The sequence below is a fragment of the Trachemys scripta genome, chromosome 9, assembly GCF_013100865.1.
Source record: "Trachemys scripta elegans isolate TJP31775 chromosome 9, CAS_Tse_1.0, whole genome shotgun sequence".
Lineage (NCBI taxonomy): Eukaryota > Metazoa > Chordata > Testudines > Emydidae > Trachemys > Trachemys scripta.
The window spans coordinates 100,228,539-100,255,382 of record NC_048306.1 but is presented as its reverse complement, the minus strand read 5'-3'; the positions used below and the strand labels follow the sequence as shown (position 1 = coordinate 100,255,382).

The 26,844-nt window shown below is 44.0% G+C and overlaps 1 protein-coding gene across 6 annotated transcripts in view; it reads right to left on the bottom strand.

Annotated features, from left to right (window-relative positions):
• Positions 1-7,486: 7,486 nt before the first annotated feature.
• Positions 7,487-26,844, bottom strand: part of LPP (LIM domain containing preferred translocation partner in lipoma) — a 444,446-nt gene continuing 425,088 nt past the window's right edge. For all 6 annotated transcript variants that reach the window (XM_034781639.1, XM_034781636.1, XM_034781641.1 and 3 more), the window contains 3 exons: positions 19,203-19,381; positions 15,529-15,649; positions 7,487-13,897 (listed from right to left, as the gene is read on the bottom strand). In XM_034781639.1, coding sequence (XP_034637530.1) covers positions 13,769-13,897; positions 15,529-15,649; positions 19,203-19,381 — 429 coding nt within the window. In that variant the 3' untranslated portion in view covers positions 7,487-13,768. The remainder of the gene's footprint in view (positions 13,898-15,528; positions 15,650-19,202; positions 19,382-26,844) is intronic.

Here is a 26,844-nt window from a genome sequence, read left to right as displayed (position 1 = left end):
GAAGAGCTGATCTTTGACACTCCCCGTTTTGCTTCCATTTGGAATCATTTTGATTGTTCTTATCCTTGCTCTGCACTTTGATTAGTTCCCTGTTCTGCCCATAGAGAAGGTCTAATGAGCTGTGGCACTTGGTACAAAGAGTAAAATATATGGGGAATGTTCCTAAGACCCACCATATGTAGTAATAAGCAACACGTCACTTGTGCTGTTTAGATGCTTCGCTGCTACGGCAATAGGCAAATTAGAAATACCATTGATTGGACAGACGTAGCTCTGTGATCTGTCTGTCTCACAGGACAGTCAATGCGTCTCTCTATGCCAAATCGGAAGGGGTTTCCTGCCAATCCAGGTCTGTTGAGAAGGCACTAGATGCAAAAAAACCCCCCAAAACATAATGCCACCGTTTTGTTTTTTACATGGGGACAAACTCAGCAAATTAAACAATGAACCAAACCCTCCAACTGCGCGCTTCAAAGTAAACCGACCTCAGTTTATACCATCTTGCCATCCTCAGGAATATTAGCACCATGCAAGGAGATCTGCTCTCGATTTCTAATCATTGCACGTATTCCCGTAGTTAGCAGTAGGGAGAAGACCCTGTTTCTAGCAAAAACCATTGTGCTATTAAGATCTTATGTAAAAACAGAAATAAAATAAAAAAAATTAACGGGACAAAGCGCTAGAAAATACACTGTAGGGAATAGATTGTGCACTGAGTGTGAGATGGACTAATTTAGCTAATGGTCTTCTCCATCTTCTACTTCTATAATGCACATATGTAAAAAGAACAGGACAAACTCCAGCTGAAGTGAAACAATATTTGAACGGGAGTTATTTGACTTTGTCTCTAGTTTATGGAATGTTTCAGATTATGATCTTTTTCTCATTTCTCGACCACTAAAACAACTATAATAATAATGAAAAAATAAAAAAGCTACAGACAACATCCTTTCTTTCTTTCTCTTTGAAATGTGATCTGTTTCCCAAATGAAAATGCACCCCCTACCAACAATTCAAATTCGGAAAATTCCTTATCTGTGACTAGGAAACTAGACTGATCTGATGCTACCTTCTGTACCTTGAAATCTATGAACCTGTAACTTAGGCCTGGTCTATACTGGGGGGGGAGGGGGGATCGATCTAAGATACTCAACTTCAGCTACGAGAATAGCGTAGCTGAAGTCGACGTATCTTATTTCGACTTACCTCCTGTCCTCATGGCGCGGGATCGACAGCCGTGGCTCCCCCATCGACTCCGCTTCCGTCTCTCGCCCTGGTGGCATTCCAGAGTCGACGGGGAGCGCGTTCGGGGATCGATTTATCGCGTCTAGACGAGATGTGATAAATCGATCCCCGATAGATCGACTGCTACCCGCCGATCCGGCGGGTAGTGTGGACGTACCCTTATTGCTTCTCATGGCAGGGACTGTCTATTGCTCTGTGTTTATATGGGGACCCCGTTCTCAGCTGGCCCCTATGCGTGACCTAAATACAATTCAGAATAATGAAGGAATTTAAAAGTACATGGGGGGCTGATTTTCAGAAGTGCTGACCATGTGACGCTCCTCCGGGTTGAAATTAGGGAGAGCTGCAGCAGCACCTGTGAAAATCAGGCCAATTATATCATTTAGTTTCTGCCACGTGTATTTTTTTGTTTTGTTTTGCACTTCACTCTTCTTGGCCAGTTTCACATGCAGATAGCACATCGCTGAGTTGGGGCTTCCAATACTACAGGGGAAAGTTTAAGTCTTGGCATTTTTCAATCATGAAACCGTTCCTATGCACTTTGTTTACTCCTCTGACCTTTTAAAACAGAATCAAATTTGGAGGGTCCTAAAACAAGCTGACCCTTACTTTGGGGAAATTCCCAGGAAACTGGCATTGCTCAATTGAATTTGCTTGGTAATACAAAACGGACGATTATGTTATTTGGATTATAGTAGCCCAATAGTACTAAGTGCTGTACAGATACAGCGAACAGCAGTCTCGGCACTGAAGAATTTCCAATCTAAACACAGAAGATATGGGAGCATAAACCCAGGCACACAGAGTTGACATGATATGCCTGCAGTCATACAACATACGTTGCCCCGTTCACTAGAACAGCGGCTTTCAACCTGTGATCCATGGACCCACAGACTAGGTCTAAGATTTCCAAAGGGGTCCACACCTCCATTCGAAATTTTGTGGTGGGGTCTGCAAAAGACAGAAAGATTGAAAGCCACTGCACTGGAGTCTTGCCCTCGATACTTCCTGTATGATCTCTGTCACATCTGAAAACTCGTCCAAAGAAGTCGGCAAGTCTGAACTCAATCCTCGCTACACCCGGTTCTCAAAATAGTTTTTAAAAAAAATCTTGCAGATAGTAGCTGGTCAGATTTAATCCAGATCTCCCCAAAGAGGGAGCGTGGGGAAGATGGCCATTATAACATCCCACTGTATGAAGCAACACAGGCAACCTGCATAATGGCAACAAAGTGCATCAATAATACAGCCCAAGAATAGCTTTCTAGCCTTCTTTTTCCCTGACAGTTAGAAACATAAAGAGAAAAAAAAATAGGCTGTGGAGCTAAATAGTTAAGTCTCCACCCCCACCTCAAATTGCTTTGGCATATTTCAAGAGATAAATGGCTCTATGCGAAATTTAAATAGCGTTCTCTTTTCTTTTTTGGCAGCTGCAGGAATTGGGTCAGGTGTAGAAATTATTAATTTCCAAGCCAGAAAAATCCAAGTGTTTGACAGTAAGACCCCTCCCCCTCCTCCTTTTAGGTATCGACTTTCTTAGAAGTAGTGTTAAAAAAATGCGTTGTGCTTTGTGCAAAGTCAGACAAAAAATAAATAAAGAAATAATAGTGCTTGCTGGAGAAAAGGGAGGCTTTGCATAGAGTTAGTTCTGTGTGCATTAAAATATCCAGGTTTGGTTGCTTTGTTTTTGCATAGATTCTTATACTTATACAGTACATTTTATCCCTACTGAGCAAACACAGCTAGGCTGACACATAACAGAAAAAAACAGGGTTCATTCTTCTTTAGTTCCACCCCCAGTCCCAAACTCTAGTCCAAGTCCTGAAGAGCTGGGTGCTTTTTGCCAAAACCATCAGCAGCGAAGTTTGCAACTTCTTTAGCATGCACTGACATCATGATGTGTCTGGGATAACATCCTATTGAGATGAACGGGGGCGTGGGAGTTCAAAACTCCCAGAGATCCTGATCCTGATCTCATCCCACTTTTACACGGCTACAACTCCACCAAAGTTACTCCTGATTTTCCCTGCCCTAAGCGAGAACGGAATCAGGACTTCTATTTCAACTTGCCTGCATGACTCAGGAAGACAGCCTCCTATGGAGGCCATATTTGGAAGGATTTCTTTGCAACCATATGGGCTAGACATTGAATTTAAAAACCAAATGAAAGCTCAGATCTGCTGCCATCAATGATGGTATGTAAACTCCCTTCCCTCACTGGAAAGTACACTAGCTAAGACCTGAAAAAGATTCAAATTTCCATTCCTACAAACATTCCAAGAGTTTGAAAGCTATAGAACGGGTATACTGTTCACAGCCCCTGTGCATGGTTGGTAAAGTTTTCCTCTATGATGTGTGTGCTCCATTCCAAGCTTCAAATCCTGCAGACACAGGAGGAAGAAAACTCCTTTATCTATAGTCACTGCATCTCCCTGGCCCTCGCATCTCTTGCTGTTCCCTCTTACTGATCAATCCAAGTTTAAACAGAGGCAAAATGAATCTGAATAGAGTTGCAATACCTAGAAAGTCATAATGTCTGTCGATAAGATCAGAACTCAGATTGCAATTACAGGCCCTCCTACTTATTAAATAGAGAGCTCTTGGTGGAAACGTCCTGGTGTGATTAATCCAAGTGAAACAGCATATTTCTGCAATCTCTTTCCTCGAGTCTGTAGTGGGGCCCGATCCCGTCACGCGAACACAAATACCACCACCAAAGTCAGTGGAACTACTCACGGGAGTAAAGGCTGCAGGATCAGGTCCAAAATAATATCCAAAAAGAGATAGAACATTTATTTCAAAAGAATAAAAATAACTAGAGTGAAATTTTTGAACCATTATGCTCTGGGTCAGATTCTCATCTCAGTTACACACAATGCTAGAAAAATCTGCATCAGCACTAGGCATGGGAAAATCATCAAACCCTGTTCTTATGTCTATGATTCCATTACTACTCCTCGATTAACTATCAACGTCATCTAACACAAACTTGGGTATCAATAAAGCTTAATTTGGGTGAAGTCTCATGTTTTTATAAGCCACAGCCCTTATGGAGAAGTCCTGAAGAATTTAATAACAAAAATTGCAATGTTTCTATAGGGTTTTTTGGAAGCCACCTATAGAAGTGATTAAAGAAGTCTATCCCTGCTATCGATTTCTATAGAATGGTTCAAACAAATCAGTTGATAGAATTGCATAGAGAATAACGTCCTATGGGGCAGATCCCCCCACTGGTGTAAACTACCATATTTACACCAATGAGGGAATCTGCCCCATAAGCTTTTAGAGTAATTCCTTCAGAACTATGGCAAATTTATACAGAACCCTGTTAGTTCCAATCTGAATCGAATTCTCGTTCCATACATTAAAGTGTAAGTTCTATAGGGCTTGTCTAAAAGGGGAAGTCTAGTTTCAAACTAGGGCTGAAGAGGAACTGATCTTGAAATCCCTCATTCTGCTCCCAATCTGACAACGTATTCAAGGCATATGCTAGGCAAACACCCATGCTATTCAAGATTTAAAGCCTTGCCTTCATCAGGAACGTGAGAGAGGGGAAAGGGGATTTCCAAAGGGCTGCGTTATTTGTAAGCCAAAAATGACAGCATCGCCTTCTGCCCCTCCAGGGGCCAGGACTAAACTTGCATAGGACCTTGCAAGAGTAGACCCGAGGACGAGCCCCTCGGGCTGACTCAAACAAGGGCCAACGTGATAACCCTGATGCTGCACGTAGCGTGTATCCAAAGAGCTGCTGTGCTCCTGGGAGATGCCCGGTGTGCACTCAAGGGGAAGGCAGACTGGAATAACTAACGGCACAGCGGAACGGCACAGTGGAATGGCTGAGTGTTTGCAAGCTCTACCTGACCCTCACCTAAAGCGGCCGGCAGTTTTCCCTAGAAGCATTTCTGCTGACAGCTTTCATCTTGCCCCTCGCAACGCAGCAGAAGAGGGACGTTCGGGCGAAGCAAAATCTCCTCTGGCGTATTTAAGGGTGAACTGAAGGGAGCTTTGTCCCAACATCCTGGAACAGAATGCGCTTGCCCTGTCCCTGCTGACGGCAGCACTCACACATAAAAGCCACAGGCTTGAGTTTCCTCTCACGTCTGGTTCACAGCAGTGCCTCCACACTGGAGTTCCTCCTGATTCACTGCACACAGTGCACGCCCCGAGGAGCAGAACGGGCTCTTTGGACACAGACTATGATGCGAGCGAGGTCTGATTCAGGCCCTACATGCCACATTGTCATGATGGGGACAATAAAGGGGTTGGAATTCAGTGGGAATTGGCTGCTCCAAACTCCCCTAGGATCTTGTGAAAATCCCACCCATTGGACTCAATCCCAGAGGAAATCAGGAGCCACTCCATCACAGGCACCACCGTTAGAACTGGCGTGGGATAAGAGCCCGGGCCCTTTATTTCCAAGTGGTTCTGATAAATTGGAACGAAAGAAGGTTAAGAACGAGCCCAGCAGAGCCCCGAGCCCCCCAGTGCTTGCTTCAAAAAGAAACAACATAGTCCATGTGTACCGAGAGTCATTTTATACAGAGTTTTTACTTTTGAATATTTAAAACATGGTGAATATTAACTTCAGAGGTTCTTAATACGTTCCAAAGCCCCACAGGCCTTTGAAATGCTCACATCAATATGCAACATCTCATCTCATCAAAAAAAGGCAAGCTCTTCAACATTGCCACGCAGAGGTTACAGAAAGAAGCCTGGGGAAAATAACTGCCAGCATTTTGTGCAATATACACAAAGTTTATATTGTGAGAAAGTTTCACTTTTTGCAAGGGAGAGGAAAGCTATTGTAAGCGCATTGCTGCGGGAAGGTTTTTCTGTGTTGCAAGGCTGAAGCTGTGTGGCTGGATGACAGCGAGTAATTCATTAAAAAGCATATCTTGGGGCTTTGCATACTATACCAGTCAGATGCACTCTCAGGATGCAGACAGTGCACCACCTAAAGATGCGTTCGTGTCCAGAGCGCGGGGGTTAAAACGGCTCTGCTTGTTTATAAAGTGTAGTGTTTCCTATCGCTCGCCTCTGACCTTCAGCAGAAAGAAAAGCTCAGTTAAACTGTGTAAATACGGACCAGTGGGAGCAGGGGAAGGCAGCCAAAAGGAGCAATGAGATGGACTGGATAATAGGTCAAATGTACTGTCGGCTGCAGGCGGGATCCTAACATACGACACCCAGATTCGTAGGGAAAATACTGCAGCCTGGAACCACCAAATTACTGCACATGAAGTGCCATTTTTGTTCATCTTTAGGAAACCCTAAGTCTGTAATTTGACATTTAAAAACCCAAACCAACAGGACCTGAGCTGACAAAAGACTTGCTGCTAAATGGAACTAGGTTACACTGAGTATTTCCCTTTATAATCTGGCTTAACGCTCGTCTCAACCTACAACTACAGCAAAGATATGGGAAGACTATAAAAAATTTTTGTCTTTGCAGTGAAAGTTAGAATGAACCTGTAGCAAAGAACTGCAACACTTTCCCCACAACCCAAAATTTGGTTGATTAAAAAAAATGCCTGCTAACTTTAGCAAAACAATCTCATTGGTTGGTGTGTATTTAAAGAGATGTCATTATGCATAAAATGACAGAGTGGCATCTCCCTAAAAGAACACAAAACATGAAAATGCCACCTACAAGACAAACGTGCATTTTGGCTGCCCCTTTCATGCCGAAATAAAATTGGAGGAGAAAAAATAAAAGCAGAGAGCCCCTCAATAACCTAATTTTCTAGAAAAAGTATTAAAAAAATCTAGCCTTTCAAACAAATCGCTGATTGGATTCTCCAACATAAGGCCTGGAATTATTGCTCTAAATTACACGGTTAGATCTAGCTGAAAATTTAAGGCACAATTTGACAATCATTTTAAAAGCAATAATTATAATCATTTTCTTTTCTTCTCATGTGGCAGGCATACGCATGGCACTCCTGCCACTGATGCTATGGATGCAGATAGCTACTTTGATTAAAGAGCTCAAAAAGTTTTACCTTTTGTAACTAGCTCTCACAACACCCCTGTGAGGTAGGTAATATATCGTCCCCATTACAGAGATGGATAAACTGGGGCAGAGGGAGAAACAGGCTAAGTGACTTGTCTAAGGTGACAAAGGGAGAAAGAGGTAAAGCTGCAAACAGAACCCCTGAGTTCTGATTCCTGGGACTGGACTCTAATGCCTGGGAAACGTAAAGAAGATATCACCATTTGGGGTGTGGGCTTTTTTTTTTTTAGATTGAGGAATAATCAGGAAGACACACAAACAACTAAAAGAACATTTCCGATTAGCCCTGTTAGCATAGCTGCAAATTCAATGGGGCGGTTGGTTATACCTGGGTTAATGCCAAAAAGATTGAGACTGTGGCGGCACAGAAATGAAGACAGGGCAAGTATAATAAAAACTGCCCTGGCTACCTACTGTTGCCTGTACCTTTAATGAGTCATAGTCTCAGGACAATCTAAAATATGTATATTATTTTTATATATATAATTCCAAACGGTTCTACTGAGTTTTCAATAGTTAGTGTCTCTAAAAACAAAGCTGAGAACTTACGTGTTCACCACGAACCCTAGATTAGGTTGTTTATTATTATGGACTCACCAATGGAACTGGACTGATTCACAGATGGCTTAAAGCAGGGGTTCTCAAACTGGGGGTCGGGGCCCCTCAGGGGGTCGCGAGGTTATTACATAGGGGGTCACAAGCTATCAGCCTCCACCCCAAACCCTGCTTTGCCTCCAGCATTGATAATGGTGTTAAATATATTAAAAAGTGTTTTTAATTTATAAGGGGGGGGGGGTCGCACTCAGAGGCTTGCTATGTGAAAGGGGTCACCAGTACAAAAGTTTGAGAACCACTAACTTAAGGAGAGGTGCGGTATTGCCAGTCACATTTCATTTACAATTCACAAGGGCTCTAGCATCAAGACAGCCAACCACCTGTTTCAAATGCAAACTTGAAATGCCGAGGAGGAAGAGCAATCTTCCTGGAAATGTATATGGAAAACGGCCTTTCCCAAGCCCAAAGGAAAGGTGCTAGGGTGTGAGGTTCAACCAGAGTTTCTCGATCTTGGTGAGCATAATCTACTTACACCCTTCAGTACTTGAAACAAAGGACAACTGACACGGTCACCATCTTCCTAACCAGCCTGGGCATGGTTTGAAGGGAGAAGACAAAAACTGTGTCCAACAGAAGTAACACTGTTATTCCCAGAAAAGTCACATTATTCGGATTGTTAGTAACTAGGAAAATGGTGTCTGCACAGGAAGTAGAGTGAATCAGAAAACAAGAAAGATTTTGTGAAAATTTTCAAAATGTGTTTGCTTCATAACATCTAGAAAGGATCCATTTTCCATGAACATTTTCATGACACTTTTACAGGATTTTTTTACCATACAGTTTTTGAAACCATTACCGAAAACTTTTGTTTATTAAAAATGGTTTTGAGTAAGAAAACTTCATTTTTGGTAAATGAAAAACTGAGAACCATTTCAAAAACTATTAGGATAAAAATGTCAACAATATATTGATTAAACTATTAATAACAAACGATGTGAAAGATATTGCGAGAACAGAAAATAGACAATTTCCCCCAAAAAGTATTGAAGAGAAAAGGTCAAACTTTCAACAAAACAGAAGTTTAGTGTAAAACAATTTGACCAGCTTTAACAGAAGTATAGTTCTCAGAGTCCCTATATCAACTCACACTTAACTAACTTCTATATGGCCTTAGGTGGCCCTCTCCATTCTTTGCAGTAGATCCTCAAACAAATATCAACACGCGACTGGTGTTTCCCATGTAGACTTTCACCACCCAAATCCACAGCACACATCCTCATGTGTCAACCCTGATTTATAGTGTTGATCTCTATATAAAGCATGATTAGCACTACTTGATGATCTAATATCAAATCAGCCCACAGAATCAACCACGGGAACCAGACATTAACAAAAGACAATTCGAAAACCAAAAAAACCTCCTTTGAGCTGTTCAGTTTCTAGACAAAAATGGGGCATCACAGAATTTTATGTCCTAAACTAGAGTAAAGCAAAGTAACAAGATTCCCCGCCCCCCCCCCATGGATGCTGATGATGGGATTTTCCTGGGTCTCTGCATTGTCCTCTGTTTTACCTTTTCCCAGTACTCCCACGGACCTTCCATGAGGCCAGGGGAGGGAAATTATATTGTAGAACCAGCACTCTTTGCAGCCCCAGCTAAACTTTGCTACACTCAGCTAGGTTGGAGGCTTAGGGCCCAAAATATGTGTTACTGGACTGGATTTAATTGGTGATTGTGTGCACCAGTCTCCACACACAATATCTATACCGAGAACTCTTTTATGCTTGTAGGGTGTGTAATTCATGCCTGGATAATGAGCTAACCTATGTCCCACTTCATTCCTGCTTCTGCCCTAAGCGTCTGATGAACGCGTGTAGAGCTCACCCGCAAACGTTTCACTTCCCCCGTGTCTCTAGGACTAAGTCATTCCCCAAGTGTTTTGCAGCTGCGATAAAAATCTAACAATTATTTAAAAAAAAATCATAATGAAAGGTGCATTATCTAAAGCTGTGATGTTGTCTTCTGCTTTAAAAGGCAACATTCAGGCAACAATTAAAATAAAACAATAAATGACAATAAAGCAATTACATTAACAAAATACGATCATTCACTTTGATGATGTCACTAGGGATTTGGCTGTAACCAAGGCAACCAAATCTGATGTAGTAAATTCAAGCATCTCTTTATGTCCCATTGAGGAACGGATTTAAGCATGTGCTGAATATTAAGTACATGCTTAAATACTTTCCCGAGCCAAGGCTTAAACAAGGGCTTGTTCCTGCACCCCAAACTCCCAACGGGGTGACCTGAAACACGGGATCAAGCCCTAATTTCACACAAATGCTAGAAATGGCAATGAACCACCAGCAAAAAAATCGGCAGATTGAAATAGAAAGGTCTCGGTGATCTTCACATTCCTTGTCAAAGGAAAATTGCTGAACGTTAATGCGTCAGCAAACAACGTGAGTATTTATCATGACTTTTGAAATGTACCTTAAAAGAACAAGATCTCTTTGGTAAAAAAGGCTTCTTTGGAATAGATAAATGAGGATATGTAATAAATATATGATAAAGATTGTGGCTAAGCAATATTTTGTTGGTGCTTTAGAGCAATACCGTGATTAAAGATCCATTTGAAACCCGCGAGTATCAGGGCTGAAAATCTGACATGACAGAGTGTGTGTGTGTGTGTGTGTGTATCTTCCAAAATATATTTGTATCAGTTTAGGCACCACATATGAATGAATTTTTTAAAAAAACACTCCAGGCACTTATTCACTCACTCAAATGGGCAACTGGCTTTGGTTATTTTAGGGAGGAGAAACCAAATTAAAACAACATTACCCAGATATTTCAAGTCTGAAAATTAGCTGCTGTATGTATAATGATAACAACACTCCCCCTTCTCCTTCCATCCAAGGAGTTCAAAATGCTTGAGAAACAATGATCTAAGAGCCCCCACACCACCAAATTCATAGAACACCCTAAAAATGGGTGTTCTGGAATGGGCTGCTCCAAAACCACAAACCCAACCAAACTTTTCAGAGAGGGAGGATCTGGATTTGAATTTATGCAGCATAGGGCACTCTAAAATTACTTTATTTAGTCACTTCCCTTCCCTGGGAAGTTAGTAAGAATTATCAAGCTCTATTGTGAAGAGGGATAGACAGACCGAGAGGTTAAGTGACTTGCTCAAAATTGCACAGTGAGTCTGTGGCCAGGGCACTGAAAGAACCCAGGAATCCAGACTTCTGGTCTCCCTCCTCTAATCACGAGACCACGATCCTTGTCCTAATTACAGTAGCTAATTCTCATCGCTTTCTAATATGCCACTCAGTGCGATTGACAGACTGACTTAAACCTACAAGGACACAGAAGTTCAGAGCTATAGTTGCTACATCAGTGCCATGCTCGGTTGTATACATCACATTCCCAGTGTACTTTGGAGAGAAGATGCTCAGAAACCCAGTTCTAAGGCACGATGGAATGTGTGATAAAGTGAAGTTAGCCACCTGCACTCTGAACTTCCATGCTTTGGTAGATTCAGTTCAGACAAGTGTTTAACAATCTTCTGCATGTAATGCTAGCAAGCTCAAAATTACCTTAGGTACCAGGGCTAATGACCAGTAGAGCAAATGGAGTCTATTAGGAGTCAGATCCTTATTTTAAAAAATTACCCAGCACTTAACTTTTTGCATGAAATAAATTATAACATATCTAACTAATCTACTGTGGGAAAATGCTGAAATTGTTGAAGGCTGGGGCCAAACTCCAATATGATGGTGAGATGCTGCTACATAGACACTGCCCCAGTAGCAAAGTCCTGCAGGATTTAATGGAGAACAATATACTTTCTATGGGATTGATCAGTCATCTTACAGATTTCTAGAAAAATGACCTCATTTTGATGTGGTGCAAATCCAGGTTAATTTCACTGAAGCCAATGAAGTTAGCCCAGTAAAAAGTTGGTGAAAGTGTTGGGGGACAGACCCTAAATTCTCTATTAAATTCTCTATAGGATGGTTTAAAAAACAGCTACAGAAATGTTATTATTCACTTTATATTCAATAGGACTTTGCCATAAAGGTCAACCGAAATGCTGAGCCGGGAGGGGACATACCATTTTCAGGAGTTACAGTAAGAGGCAATTTTCCATTTTCTTTAATCTTCGCTTGGATCCAACCCATCTCATTTCATTTCACTCATTTTTCTTTTCAGGTTTGGGTGATGTAATTTTATTCAGCTCTTGTTACAGAGACTGAAGGGGAAAGCACCACATTTTACTATTTATTATTGTGAGAGAGAGCAAAATTCACAAAAGTTACTCTTCAAAACTGCAAGTTTGTTATTAATATGGTCAATCAGCCCTGAAATGCTTCAGTTCTGGCTCTTAATTTGTTAAGTGCAGCTAAAGGTATTTTCTTTGATTACATCTGCAAATAAGATATTAATGTCAATGCAGTGATATGAAAATTGCTCCTTTCCCATGTAATTTGCACCTTAGTTATTATGGGTTTCATGAATAAGAATATTATAGCTGTACAAAATGAGTTGTGGATTTATAATGTATTTTTAATTAACAAAAAAAAAACCCAACCCCCCCCCTCAAAAAAAACCTACCACCCCCAAAAGACCCACGAACTGCTTGCGCATAGGTTTTTATTAACCTTAGTGCAAATTTTTAACTCCCTGAAGAGTGCATCGATACGTCCCTTTTTTCCTGGAACTGTGACATCCCCCAATCATTCCTTTGCAATGACATTTCTCCACATAGAAAAAACTGCGTGATGAAACTGTAGGAGAAAAGATGTCTGTCGTTTTTCCCTTTTGGGAGCTAAATTACACCTATTTACAACTTGAGATGAAAAATGAATCATTCCTGTTCCAGAAATGTCAGCTATTTGGAAAGCCCTAAATGCTGAAATATTAAACAATTCTCATAGCTTGTACTGTAACTCCAGCTCTGGTATGTTACCATCATCCCCGAATGCCTGAGCCTGTCTCAAGGTAGAATTCAATCCAACGGGTGTCTTTCCATTGATGTCAGTGGAAGCTGGATCAAGACTCCATTGCTAAAGTACTTGTTTGGAAACAAGCAGTGCGCACTGGTCACTATGTAACTGCATTGGCCCCGGAGAACCTAGGATCCTTTTGAGCATGCCCGTGGTGGCTATCATTGGTCATTTTCTTTGAAGCCATTTTGAATTTCTTTTTAACCCTTTCCAGCCCCCAAAATAATTAACATAACTTCTCAGTGACTTTATAGCTCTAGTTTATCAAAAGGATATATGTATGTACGTGTGTGCGTGCGTGTGTGTGTGTGTGTGCAGGCTCACAACTTTCAGGGATGGCTCATACATAAATGCCTTAGCATCTGAGAGTTGGAAGCATCCTTACTGAATACATGTATGCCACAGCGAAATATAATATTATAGAAAAGAAAAAGTTATGAAACTGGAAGGGAATGGAGACAAGCGAGGGCATAAGAAAAAGATATGGTCTCTATGATTTAAAACAAATCTGTGTCCCTATGATTTAAAACAATACCAATATAAAGGCCCAATGTCTCATGGCCAATGTTTGTATAGTTTGTCTTGTGATAACAATTTCTCTGATTCTGGTCTTGCACTTACATGCTGGTTTTACACTGGTGTAAGTCTAGTATTATGGAATCATGTCCAATATATAACTTCCCACTGATGCCAATGGGAGTAGGATCAGGCCCTCACACCAGAGTAAGAAGAGAATCGAGCCCAATCATCCCAATTTTAATGTGCTTCTTAGGAGATGTGAATCAAACCGAGATAAACTTAGAAACTGCCTGCTTGTCCCAAGGCCTTCCAGCTTTACTTTTTCAATAGAGAATTAGGTCCTAGGCTGGAAAGGAGTCATGCTAAATGGAAAGGTTGTGCAATTCCCCCAACAGGCAAATATGGGAGTGTGGTGGTAGACACTCAAAGGTCAGTGCTGGCCTTAGCAGTGAGTGCCTGGATCCGAGCTGAGTTGCAGGTCTTGCAAAGGATGTGTCCATCCAGAGGGTAACAGCCCTGATTGTCCCCTTCAGACAGGAGGCCACCACAGTCCTAGACAATAAACAGAATAAAGACCAAAAGAAGAAATAAGATGAGAGTGAAATTAGGCAAAGAACCTATTAGTGAAATCAGGGCCGGCTCCAGGGTTTTGGCCGCCCCAAGCAGCCAGAAAAAAAAAAAAAGCCGCGATCGCGATCTGCGGTGGCAATTTGTCGGGAGGTCCTTTGCTCCGAACAGGAGTGAGGGACCGTCCGCCGAATTGCCGCCGAATATCTGGACGTGCCGCCCCTCTCTGGAGCGGCTGCCCCAAGCACCTGCTTGCCAGGCTGGTGCCTGGAGCTGGCCCTGAGTGAAATACACACTCACATCCCCTGGTAACAGAATTCTGCCCAAGTCAGCATGTGAATTCTAGGATGTCTTTCATGACTGACCCTTTCCCTGATAAGAGACAATGCTGCAGCGGAGATGGGCTCCCAAGCTCTCTAAAATAAAAGGAGATTATTCCCTTCCCATCTCTGGGAAAGGGCTTTAGCATTGCGGAACACATCAAACTTAAGCTCACGTTTATTAAAGCCAAAAGGAAAAAAAAGAAGTGAGCCTTGAAAACTAGTTTGCTGCTCATCTCTCTCTCTCTCTCTTTGGAAGAGAGAACTCCAGAAAGCGATAGAATATATCACAGAGGTGACAGCAGAGCCATGTCCTTGCAGCACGCCTTAACCACTGTGGTCATTATTATTACACTAGCATCAAAGGTCCACAACTGAGAGTGGGGGCCCATTGTGCTGGGGGCTTTACAGACCTATAGTAAGAGACCGTCTCTGCTCCCAAGAGCTTGTAATCTAAATACACAAGCTAACGGGTGGAAGAAAGGCCAGAACGCCATCATAACCATCCGGCTTTTGTAAATGGAAAGCCAAGGTGCATGGCGATTAAGTGACTGCCCTAAGCTCACGCAGGAAGGTGACGGCAGAGCTACGAACTGAACTCAGAGACCTCGAGTCTCAGTCCCGCACCCGAGCCCATGACTGTGATCAGCACCATTATTGGGACTCACGTCTTGTCCCAACATCTGGCTGGAGTTTATCCCAGGGGGAACAGCTGTATTGCAGAATTCTCGGAGGTTCAATATGCAACATGCGCCAAGGTGATTTTTGCTCTGTTTCAGATTCTTATCAAAATCACATGTACCAGAAACGTAGCTCAGCAAGGGCCACACGTGAATGAGAATGACCATGTTTATATGCCAATTCAAATTTTTCAACCACAAGCTGTATGTTGATTTTCCAGCTAATTATTAACTTCATCTTTTTTTAACCCACTTATATAATCTTGCTCACATTGCAACATGCATTAGAGTTGATTTTAATAAAACAAATAGGAGCAACATTTGTGTCCAGATAACGAATTACCATATTCTCAAATATTCAGCTCTAACGATTGAGTCGTAGTTTCTTGCTAACACAATGAAGCCGGTGTATACCGAAGGCCTGATTCTCCTATCATTTGCACCGTCTATGTGTAAATCAGGAGTCACTTCTGCTGAAGTCAATGAAGTAAGGTTTAACGCAGAACCAGTGTGATAACAGGAATGTGCTCATTATTGATGTAAGAGAAGGTCATTTCTGTCAATACAGTGAACCCAATCTTTGCTTTCTTCCCTTGCCAGCAGCGGGAATACTGACCTCACACCGGTAGCACTGGACATGGAAGTCACGATCTAATGCCACAATGCGTATGGTCTCCTCTTGACCCGGGGCAGGCATAATGGGCTCCTTACACACGGAACATCGCGGTGCAAATTTCCTTGAAAAGCAAAGATGGTTCCAGTCAAATCCCAAGTGCACAGCCATGTTCTTCATATGCTACATTAGAAACTTCGAACCCTACAGGAAACCGTGGCACAACACACGTCTCTGCAAGCAGAGTTGCCTCCTTGAAAAGGAAACATTCAGGGACGCTTATGAGTTCCTACAGAACAATGGCAGAGGCCTGAGAATCATATTCCGCTCGCCTTAATCATTTATTAAACAATCTCTCGATGACGTCGCTCATCATTGCGGTATCCAAGTGCAAGCCCCAGAGTGGGCTGGTTTCATATGCCTAATATAACACCATTTAAATCAGTGGAATTCCTCTTATGAATGAAGTTAGCAGGATTTGCCCCACCTGTCGCTATTGAAAACTATCAATACGCTAGAAACTAGAGATGGACCAAGTAGGATGCAGCCTTAGATCCTGCCACTGCGGGATTGTTCTCTGCAGTATAATTTTCTTGGGTTTTATCCAGTCTTGTTTGAAAATCCTCAAGCATCTGGCTCCCACTACACCCACAGGATGTTAGTTTTAGCTCAGCTCAATCTGTGCACCGCAAAGAGAACTGCTAGAGCATATCTGACTGGTTCTCTCTCTCTCAACTACTTGATTTGCATCCGCAATCTGGCAGTCAAGGTGAAAATGCCTTGGATGCAAATTCTCCCCACAAAATAGGAGGCCACCCTTCTGAAAACCTATCCCTAAGAACATACACTGGCTAATAGCTAAGAAGCTTAGAATTCGGGTCAATGGGCAATGCTCATGGCAAGTGCCAGAATATGAAGAGATCAAAGATTCTTCTCTTGTAAAATATCTAGGAAACAGTGACTCTGGCCTTTTATACAAACCACCCTAGAATTAACTCAATTAAAAAACATCTTAGCTGTAGTAGGAGTAAAGAAAAGGATTCATTTCGTTGGCAGCAGATGCAAGGCGTTTTGTTAGATTGCAGCTACGCAGACATGAATTAAACAGCACCTTTGCTGATTGCTCCGAAAGAGAATTTAAATGGATCGTGATATGACCGTAGCTGTAATCACAGTTAATAATGTGGGGATTCAGGCACTTTCTTGTGCAATTCAGCTAAAATGTGCTGCTTAAAAATGCTTGAATGTTTCTCTATCTAGGTCACCAGAGGCAAAACAGCACGGGCCAATTTTTTTCCGCAGAGACAGAGAAATGACTCCCGTTGAATTCAGTGGGAGCTGTGTTTCTTAGGGCAGCGTCTAGCCAATCATGTCTTGCAGGTGGATTTCACAGTTTCCATTTGCTCCTCACCTTTCAGGATAAGAACCCCAATAGCAGTTTCAAACGGCCAATAGAGTCGGTTGGAATTCATTTTTTAAACTTTTTTCACTTAAAAAATGGATTTTTCCCCCCTAAAAAAACTTTCACTAATTTTCTTTTTGACACAAAGTGAAAAACAAACACAATTTTTATTTTTCTCTCCTCCCACCCTCTTTCCCCCCTTTTTTCAGTGGCAAAAAGGAAAAAAGAATGAAAACTGTGAAAAAAGAAAACCTGAAATTTTCCAGAAATGAAAAAATTTCAGGAAAACATTCCATAGAAATTTTCAAAACTAGTTTTTTTTTTTGCAAAGATTTTTGACCAGGAAGATGTTTACAACATTTTTGAAAATGTTTGTGAATTTCTTTTGTCTCCCTCCCCCAGTTTTGTGTCCAGTGTTTAGGTTTACTGACTATATTTTTTGCATCCACAATTGCCTTCTATTTGTTCCATGCCTCCATAGATGTCAATACATCCTGAATGCTTCTCACTCACTCTCTACCCTAAGGACATGTAGGTGCTCTGAAAGTATTTGAAAGGTGGGAACATTGTGGGAAGGAATCCTGTAGGGCGATACAGGGAGGTAAAATTAAACAGAGAGAAACTGAGAACCTTGGATACATTTTCTTAATAATTCAACATATTAGGCTGTGAAGCAGCGACCCAAGAGAAGCGATGGAAGTTTCGTTATTCGCATCAGCTAAAACTGGGTGAAAGAACTGCCAAATATACTTCCGGATACAGACTCTGCACTGGTTGTAGATGGACTCAGTAGCCCAACTAGGTCATCTGCAATCCCCTGGATCTTCTCCCAGCCTCGTACCCAACCAATACAGGTCCTTTCCTGATGCTGTCTATTCTCGGAGAGTGAAATTCACCCAGGGGTTGAGGAGCAGTATGAGGCCGAGTCACCATTTAACCCTTCAAGCCGGAAGGTACTTAGTTCTTCCTAAAGGATGTCAATCCCTCTCAAGGAGGAGAAACATCCCGCATATATCGACATGTGGCATAGGGAGTGTAAGTGGGACATAATGTAGTGCCACTGCCTTGGCTTTCTGCTGGCCCTCTGCACAAGGGTGAATTTCACCCACTTGGCCATTTCGCTGGATTCTTGCTGGGACGCACACAGAGGGAGAGGTAACACACAGTGGCCTCTGCAGCTGCCAATTACACAGATGTGTCTGAGCGTCAGGGAGCATTTCCTGCTGGAGTTTAACATTCTCCCATCTGGCGGCTGCGATTCCTTTTGTCAGGTAAGTCTGCTGCTCTGAGCTTCCAGGCCCACACACTGATGTCACGAGTCTCTAATTAAGCCTGCCCCCTTAGAAATTAAAAGATAAGTGCTTGAGATGTAAACCCACATTAGTTAGTATTGATTTCCTCTTTTAATTGAGGGGTGTACCGTGCCTGTCTCTTCCAAGCTGGGGAAACATTTGTGCTTTGATTATATCTACTTATCTGTCTTTCAGATCAGCTGTGATAAGGGAAGGGATGGGGGTGGGGGGAGCGACAGAAGCTACCTCCAGTCGTGGATTGCAGTGCACTTTAAATAGATATTTTACTACAAATTATGATTAGGAATGTTTTTTTAGCTCCTTGAGAGGCTAACTAGCAGATGGAAACATAAGAACATAAACAGAGGCTAGGGACACCATTCCTTACCCATCCTGGCTAATAGCCATTAATGGACTTAACCTCCATGAATGTATCTAGATCTCTTTTAAACGCTGTTATAGACCTAGCCTTCACAACCTCCTGAGGCAAGGAGTTCCACAGGTTGACTGGGCACTGTCAAACAGAGGAGGCAGCGAACCCTGCTGTGCTCTGCGGGCTATGAGCAGGGTGCTGAGCACAGGGTGAGAACCTAGACTTCAAGGCAACAGCTAAGTGACAGTAGGAGGCTGGGGAAGGAGGGATAAGGAGGGGGGGGTAAGGAAATGCAGGGGGGTAGCCAGGAACATGAAATGCTTACATCATGCAGTCCGCACATAGGGCAAGTGGGGAACATAACATGTTAAAGAAGATCTGTGAGCCCTGAGACAACCCTCCCTGGCAGGGAGACGGATGTAAGACAAATCCACACAACCACCCCCAGTCAATTAAGCTGGCATGCCGGAGGGTGTGCTTGCCGGCTCCCTGGCCTCTGGGGAATTGCAGGAAGAATTTACAGCAATTCAAGATCCTGCCTAGGTAACACGAGAAGAGATTTTAGGCCTCCAGGGCCAGGAAAAGCCAAGACGAGCCGCCTGGGCCGTACTTGTGGAAATCCTCGATGCAGTGAATGTTCCCTCCGGCATCCACAGTGAAGGGGATGCCATCCAGGCTGCGGTGGCACATCACACAGGTGAAGCAGTGGGGGTGGTAGGCTTTCCCCGTGGCGCGCAGGATCCTCTCCATGATGGGTTTGGCACAGACGCTGCACTGCTCCAGTGTGTTCTGTAAGCGAAAAAAAACAAAACACAGCAGGCATAAGGATCAATTCAGATATTTGCACAGGCTGGGATAGCAGCTGGTCTGCAAGGGAACTTGAGGCCCTTTCGTTTCACCCATTTGCTGTTAGCTGTCAGTTCCAGAACAGCTCGGAATCCAGGCCAGCTCCTGCCAATATCAGGTCTGGAACAAAGGGCAGCCAAGTCACTGGGGAGAACTGCAAGGTCCCGTCTGCATCCGGCTGCCCCAGCAGAGAACCCTGCTTTAGATTCATCACAGGGGAACCCTGGCTTTTCTCTTCTATGAGGGACAAACCAGTAACTGCATCCCTTCAGTGCCGCAACACGGGCAGCACAAGGGACCGGGATTCAAGAGCACACAACCAGCTAGCACAACGAGCCGCGGGCTTATTTAGAGTCAGCGTTTAAGGCCAGAAGGCACCACCAGATCATCTAGTCTGACTTCCCGTGTCTCACACCCAGCACCCGCACACTAAACCCAATAACCAGAATGAGACCAAACATAACAGCTCACAGGAGACTTGACTATGATGTGTCGCAGACAGAGAATGGGAGGGTCCGAGGCTCACCAGTTCTTGAGGATCCCGCAAATGCAGGAAAGTGATCAAGTGATATATACCCTGATAAGTGACCCACATCCACATGCTGCAGAGGAAGATGAAAACCCCCAAAGTAGCTGCCAGTCTGACCCGGGGGAAAATTCCTTCCCCGACCCCACACATGGCGATCAGTTCGATCCTGAATATATGTGAAAGAACCAGCCAAGCGCCTGAGAGAGAATGCATGGTGTCACCTCAGAGCCTTGGCCCACCCGTCCAGTGTCCCATCTCCAACTGTGGCCATCTCTGATGCTTCAGAGGACGGAGACCAAAAAAGTCTCCCAGAATACACTGGGGGACAAAAATCCCTTCCTGACCCCTGCAGGTGACCAGCTGAAGCCCTGAGGCATGAGCTTTAAGGAACATGAGACAAACCGTAACTGAGCCCCAGGGTTGCCCTTTACTGTCACAAGCAACCCCGTCATACGATCACACTCATACATTTGCACTCTCAAAATTCATTAAGTTGTCTGTTCCAGAACTTCACCCCTCTTAGAAACTTCCTTTTAATTTCCAGCCTGAATTTGCTCATGGCCAGTTTATACCATTTGTTCTTGTGCAGCATTGTCCTTTAGCTTAAATAGCTCTTCACCCTCCTGGTGTTTATACCCGAGTGCAGAAGTTCTCAAACTGTGCTCCGCGGGCTCCATTCAGGTGGTCAGCGGATAGTTCCCTCTAAGGTGCCCGCCTGGGCGGCCACACACAAGAGAATGAAGGGCCACCCACTTAATGGAGCTGCACAGACATGGCTCCATGAATTAGGTGCCTGGACCCTGGAGAAGACGCACATGTGAGGTGAGGTGGTGGCCTTGGGGGGAATAGAGGTAGGTGGGAGGGGGCAGTGAGGTGAGAAGAGGGGGTGGAAGGAATTTGGGATGTGCAGGGCTGCGGCGGCCAGAGAAAGAGGTGACGTTCCCCAGCTCCAGGGCTGCGGCTGCCGGGAAGAGACAACCTCCTTCCCAGCCTCATCCCTGTGGTGGGGAAGAGACCCCCCCCTTCTTCCCAGCCTCAGCTCTGTGGTGGGGAAGAGACCCCCCCCCTTCTTCCCAGCCTCAGCCTGGGGGCTGCTGCGGCGGGGGAAAGAGGGCACATCCATCGCATTCGAAAGTTAAGACTACTGCTATTAAAATATGAGTTGTGTGCTTTTATTTGTAGAACAAAAAAACGTTAATTCTTGTTGTGTTTTTTTAGAGAGAGCTTTCATCCAAAGTGTTTTACCATAGTTAGCTAACGGTACAAACAACATTCGGAAAGAGCCTTAAGCGGTCCGCCAAGACCCTCAGCAATTTTCAAGTGGTCCGTGAAAAAAAAAAGTTTGAGAACCACTGATCTGGTGTGTTTATAGAGCACAACTGGATCCCCTTCTCAGCCTTCTTTTTGCTAGGCTCAACAAGCCAACCTCCTCCAGTCTCCTCTCATCAGACAGACCCTCCGCCCCCGGATCATCCTAGTAGCTCTTCTCTGCAACCGTTACAGGTTCAATTAATCTTTCTTGAACATGGCTGTCCAAAACTGTACACGGTATTCCAGATGAGGTCTTACCAGAGCCTGGTACAATGGCATTAATACCTCTCTCGCTCTACTGGAAATGCCTCACTGGCAGGACTGGCTCCAGGCACCAGCACAGCAAGCAGGTGCTTGGGGCGGCCAACGGAAAGGGGCGGCACGTCCAGCTCTTCGGCGGCGGGTCCCTCAGTCCCTCTCGGAGGAAAGGACCTGCCGCCGAATTGCCTCTGCTTGGGGCAGCAAAAACCCTGGAGCCGGCCCTGCTCACTGGATACATTGCCTTTGTCACAGCCACATCACATTGGTGGCTCCTAGTCATCTTAGGATCAACCCCCATCCTAAGGGCAGGCCCTTGCACTTTGTACTACTGAATTTCATGCCATTCTGACACTCCAGTCTTCAAGATCATCCTGATCTTCCTGCATAATATTTCCATCCACCTCTGTATGGATGACGCCTTCCCAACTTTGTATCATCAGCAAATTTCACTAGTGAACGCCTACTCTCTGTGAAAAGAGCATTAATAAAAACATTGAATAAGATTGCCCCCAAGACCAATCCTTGAACTCCACTAGAGATCCAGAGAGTTCCCCTTTACACACATCCTGTTGCCTTCACCCCTTTAGCCAGTCCTTTTATCCACCTTACAATTCTTGTACGAATCCCCAGGCCGTAATTTTCCATGTGGTACCATGCCAAATTTGTCTTCTGCCCCAGCCATTTCAGTTCAGACGGCTCTAAATAATTGTATTAAAGGCTGTGTGTCACCTACCTTGGTCTGTAGATTTTATGTATTGAACCAGCCCCATCATTGGGACCACTGAAGCTATAAAGTGCTTTTCATTTCAAGGAGGCTCAGCTGAAAGATTCATCTCCCCCACTCCCTCCGCAAGCATGTTATGTAAACACCGATATCAATCAGCTTCTAATGATTGTCTGTGCCAGACATGCCAGCCCTCCCAATGACGGCTTGTGTGACTACACTATGTGAAACTCGCCTTTGCAAACCAAACACCTGAAGCATGCATGCCACAAAGAGAGACGCATTCCGTACAGACAGATGCAAATGCTAAATCTGTGAAGAAGCTCAAATGGTTTATTGTGCTGGAGCTTGGGACAGAATTCCACTTGCTAGCCTTGCTGGAAATGTTTGGCGTTATCAAATAAGAACCATATGTTCAAATCCTGGATGGTGAAGCACAGATGCGGGGAGGTCTGTGATCTTTGGGATAAACAGAAAAGAAAGAAAAGAGGAAAAAAATCCAACAGAAAGGGAATTATAAAAACCCCACAGATCAATATTTTCATATTGACCAACACCACATGGAGCCTACAGACGTTCTCCTGCATTCCTTGTGCACCCAAAACTCCCAGTGAAAACTGCCCGCTGAAAGGCTGCACTGTTACTGCTTGTCTCAGCCAAGAATGTCAATGGGCAAGCCCCTTCTCCTGACACATAGTGCAGAAGTACGCATGCAGGGCATGAATCACTGAAGACTTCAGAGGGGTCAAGCCAATACTGCCACATACGTCATTGGACATTACTTCCCAAGCGGCAACTGACTGGTAAGACACACACAGAGCTACAGCCTGCAACTTGCTTATCCTACAATGACCAGAAGAGCCACAAGATTATTTTTGGAAGAGTCAGTATGACACGTCCTGGATGTCAACCCATTGTGAGAACTGCCTACTTGTGGGGTGAAAAGGACTCGGTCTGACCTGGGGGCTTGTTCGTGGCAGGATTTAGCTTCATGTACTGGATACTTGTAATAACGGAGGTGGAAAAATTGTTCCTGGGATTTTTGTTTGTTTTCTATCATCATCATGATGACAGTGACTGATGTACCAGAGAGAACAAGGCCTTCCACAAACAGATAATGTTTCTGCAGCATTTGCACCGTTCCTTATATTTACAACAGGGAATGCTACAATCCTGCCAGTTCTGAGGAACATTATGCAATTAGCTAAGGAATTTTCCTTGGTAACTGCCTAATCGTTGGGCTTGGCCACGATATGTAGCACTAACTCGTTAATTGGTTGTTGCTGTTTTTCTTATGGCCTTGTTCAAAATACTTCCCATTCCATATGCTTTATTAAAAAAGGAAACTCTGGAGCGGCACAGGATATGTGGAATTGGGCCTTCGGTTTAGCAGAAGCTGACTTTTCCCGACTGAACTTCACTCATAAGGAGTAAAAGGAAGCAATTAGTTGGGACTGGATAGAGGAAATAAATTCCTCAGTAACAGAAGTGTGCAAATTTGAAGATGACAATAAGAATACCTGGCGTTTCCATCGCATTTTCCAGAGTAGATCTCAAGACTTTTTATCTGGTCTCAAAGCATCTACTCCCAAGGCAGGTGAAGAGCACACAATTAGCATTGGTAACTTCACTGCTAAAGGGCCCAAGCAGAAATAAAATAAAACAAAGTAAATAAAAATAAAAGCGCAACCCAGGCATTTCGTGATTCCCCTTTTATTGATTTCTCGTATCCGATATTTTAACCGAAATCGATAGATATGTCAGGCACGACCCATTTTCTCTTTAAACAGTCCATGTCTCAGAGCCATAGAATGATAGAAACAGCAAAACAGAACAGCGGGAAAACAGCAAAACAGAACAGGAACTTCCTGTAGTGAATGGCAGCTGAATAGAGCAAGCGTCGGTAAATGGAATGCCTGCTTGCGAACACTAGCGGGAGCGTGACACAGGAGGGATGTGAACAATTTGTGCCTCCACCCCCCCCCAGCAGCTCTAAGCGGAAAGTGGGCCTGCTGGCATGGCACTAAGTGCAGGATTGGGGTTTTACGTATTATTATTTTTATCATGGCAGCACCAGTGGCCCAGTCAGGTGTGAGACTCTACTGTGCTGGGTGCACGTAAGATGATACAATTCTTGCTGTGAAGAGTTCACCATCTAAAGTCCCAATGCTACAAGGACTTTGGCGCATACCTGATACTTTTAGACAGCTCTGTCTAGAGGCTGCAGCCACAGGCCAGATCTAACTCCCATTTATAGATCTGAAGGCCACGAGGGACCCTGGGGACAATTTAATCTGACTTTCCACAGCACACAGGCCTCAGCAGAAGTTTGACAGGGAGCCCAAGCCAGCAAATAAACATGCTGTTGCCCCTGGATGGTGCTTCCCTAGTCCGCATGCCTTCTGCTCGCCAAGCTAAGCTCCGTTACAACTCAGTCACCTCTTGATGTTAACGCATCTGAGGGAGACAAGCATTTTGAATTCCCTTCCGTTGATTAATCCCTTCCACACTTGAAAATTAACCCTAGGGGATTTACTCATCTTATCCTTCCAGTTCTGTACCGGTGAGAAAAACAAAGTCGTTAATTTCAGACTCCAACTCACCCTCCCTCTCTGGGAACATGTTTGCTTAAGGGGATTTCCCTGTTAGATCTTTGGCTTACCACTCCACTTCAAGGCATCACCAGAAGATGTAGGAAAGAGTGCTGCCCTCAGCTCTCAGGCCTCCAGAGAGTCAACCAAGAGGAAGAACACAACAGAACACTGCTAAGGAGGGTAAGGAGCTTTCCCTCCTGTTGGCTTTGGGCTGAAGATATTGTGAGCACTCTGCTTTGTCCAAGTACACTGTATATTCCAAAAGACTTTTTGACTATGGGCAAAGCCTAACTGATTTTCTGCTTTGGCATTTTGGTTCACGTTAAATCAGGAGACAGACATGAATGTGTCGGATTCCCTCCTCTTTAATACGAGGATCAGTGTGAAGGGTGGGGTGTTTTGATTACTACCTTTAAAAAAAAAATTCCTCCCTTTTTGTTTAACTATAAATTAACTTAAATTCCAAACCAAAAAGTTGTTTCGAATCAAAATGGGAACTTTTTTGGTTAGAAACTGTCACAACCGACAACAATTTTGAAACTTTTTTCTCAATGTTTTTTTCAAAAGGGGCAATTCATTGAAACCGGCCCTTTCCTGCAAGCATTTTTAGTTTCAACAACACTCCTCCTCCCCAACCTCCCCGCCAAAAAAACATTTAGTTCAAAAAGTCCCAACCACCTCTCATTGGGAGGACATTCCACACACCAGCACAAGGAGAAGACAGAGAGCTGCATGCAGGTGTGTGCATGGAACTCCCTATGTGCACATCTGAGCCCTTGACACCTTTAATATCACTAAAAGAATGATGCACCCTTCGAACTGGAGCTCCCTCCCTTCCTCCACACTGACAATGATGCAGAAACCTGTGGACTGCTCCTGGCTGACTCACCAACATTCAGCCCGGATCTACACTACAGCCTTCTGTAGCCTACCTATGTCGGACAGAGGAGTGTTGGGGTGTGATCCCTGACCCTAGTGCAGACACAGCTGCACCACAAAACTGTGCTTTTCCTGGGATGGCTCATTCGCTCGGGGTAGTGGGGGAGGGGGCGGAATAAGCTGTAATGGTAAAAGGCAGTTTTCCTGGTATACGTTGTTCCTACACTAGGAGTGATTTGCTGGCATAATAAACTGGTATAGCTATACCAGCAATGCACCTAGTATAGACATTGCCTCTGGAAGTTGCTATTTCCAGAGATTTTAAACATTCTTTTGGTCTGGGTGGTTTTACTCCCACTTGCAGAGTAATAACTGGGATGATTTAGTTGGGGATTGGTCCTGCTTTGAGCAGGGGGTTGGACTAGATGACCTCCTGAGGTCCCTTCCAACCCTGATAGTCTATGATTCTATAAATAACAATAATGGGGCTGGTATGCTTTCCCCTCTGCAGGAACCGGCTTTCCTTGTCAGGATGAACTTAATTGGGATTTGTATATTTGGAACCAGAGCAGCTGCAGGTCTGCCCCCATGGCTGCCTCTACGCTGCTCCAGGCATCAACTCGTCTTTGTGCAACTTCTCAGGTGACTGTCAGCAGCTCGACTCTTCCCCCTCTCCTGTGAGGCTTCACGGCAGGAAATTCCACTGCTGTACTTATGGAATTTGTAGCCTGCATTAATAGCAAATGTGACAGGAGGCGGAATTAAGCTAGAGAGAACGTGCACAATGGCTGAGGTCATGATGAAAAATGAGAGGGTTCAGAGAAGAGCTATAAGAAGAGAGGCAAACAGATGTGGCTAATAAGGAGTTTGGAAAGAGCGTGTGGTTTCCTCCAGTTAGGAATGGCTGTGCACCACATAACAGACATGCGGCGAGGGAACAACCGCTGTGACTGGTCTCACATGGGCTGTGTGTTCCTTTCTGCCAAAGGACAGAACAGAGTTCTGGTGTGGGAAGTGCACACTAGTGAACATACTGGAGGAGACAGGTGGTGTGGAAGCACAAATTTCAACACTGTGCTGCAGCTGAGGAAACAAAGACTCTTGGACA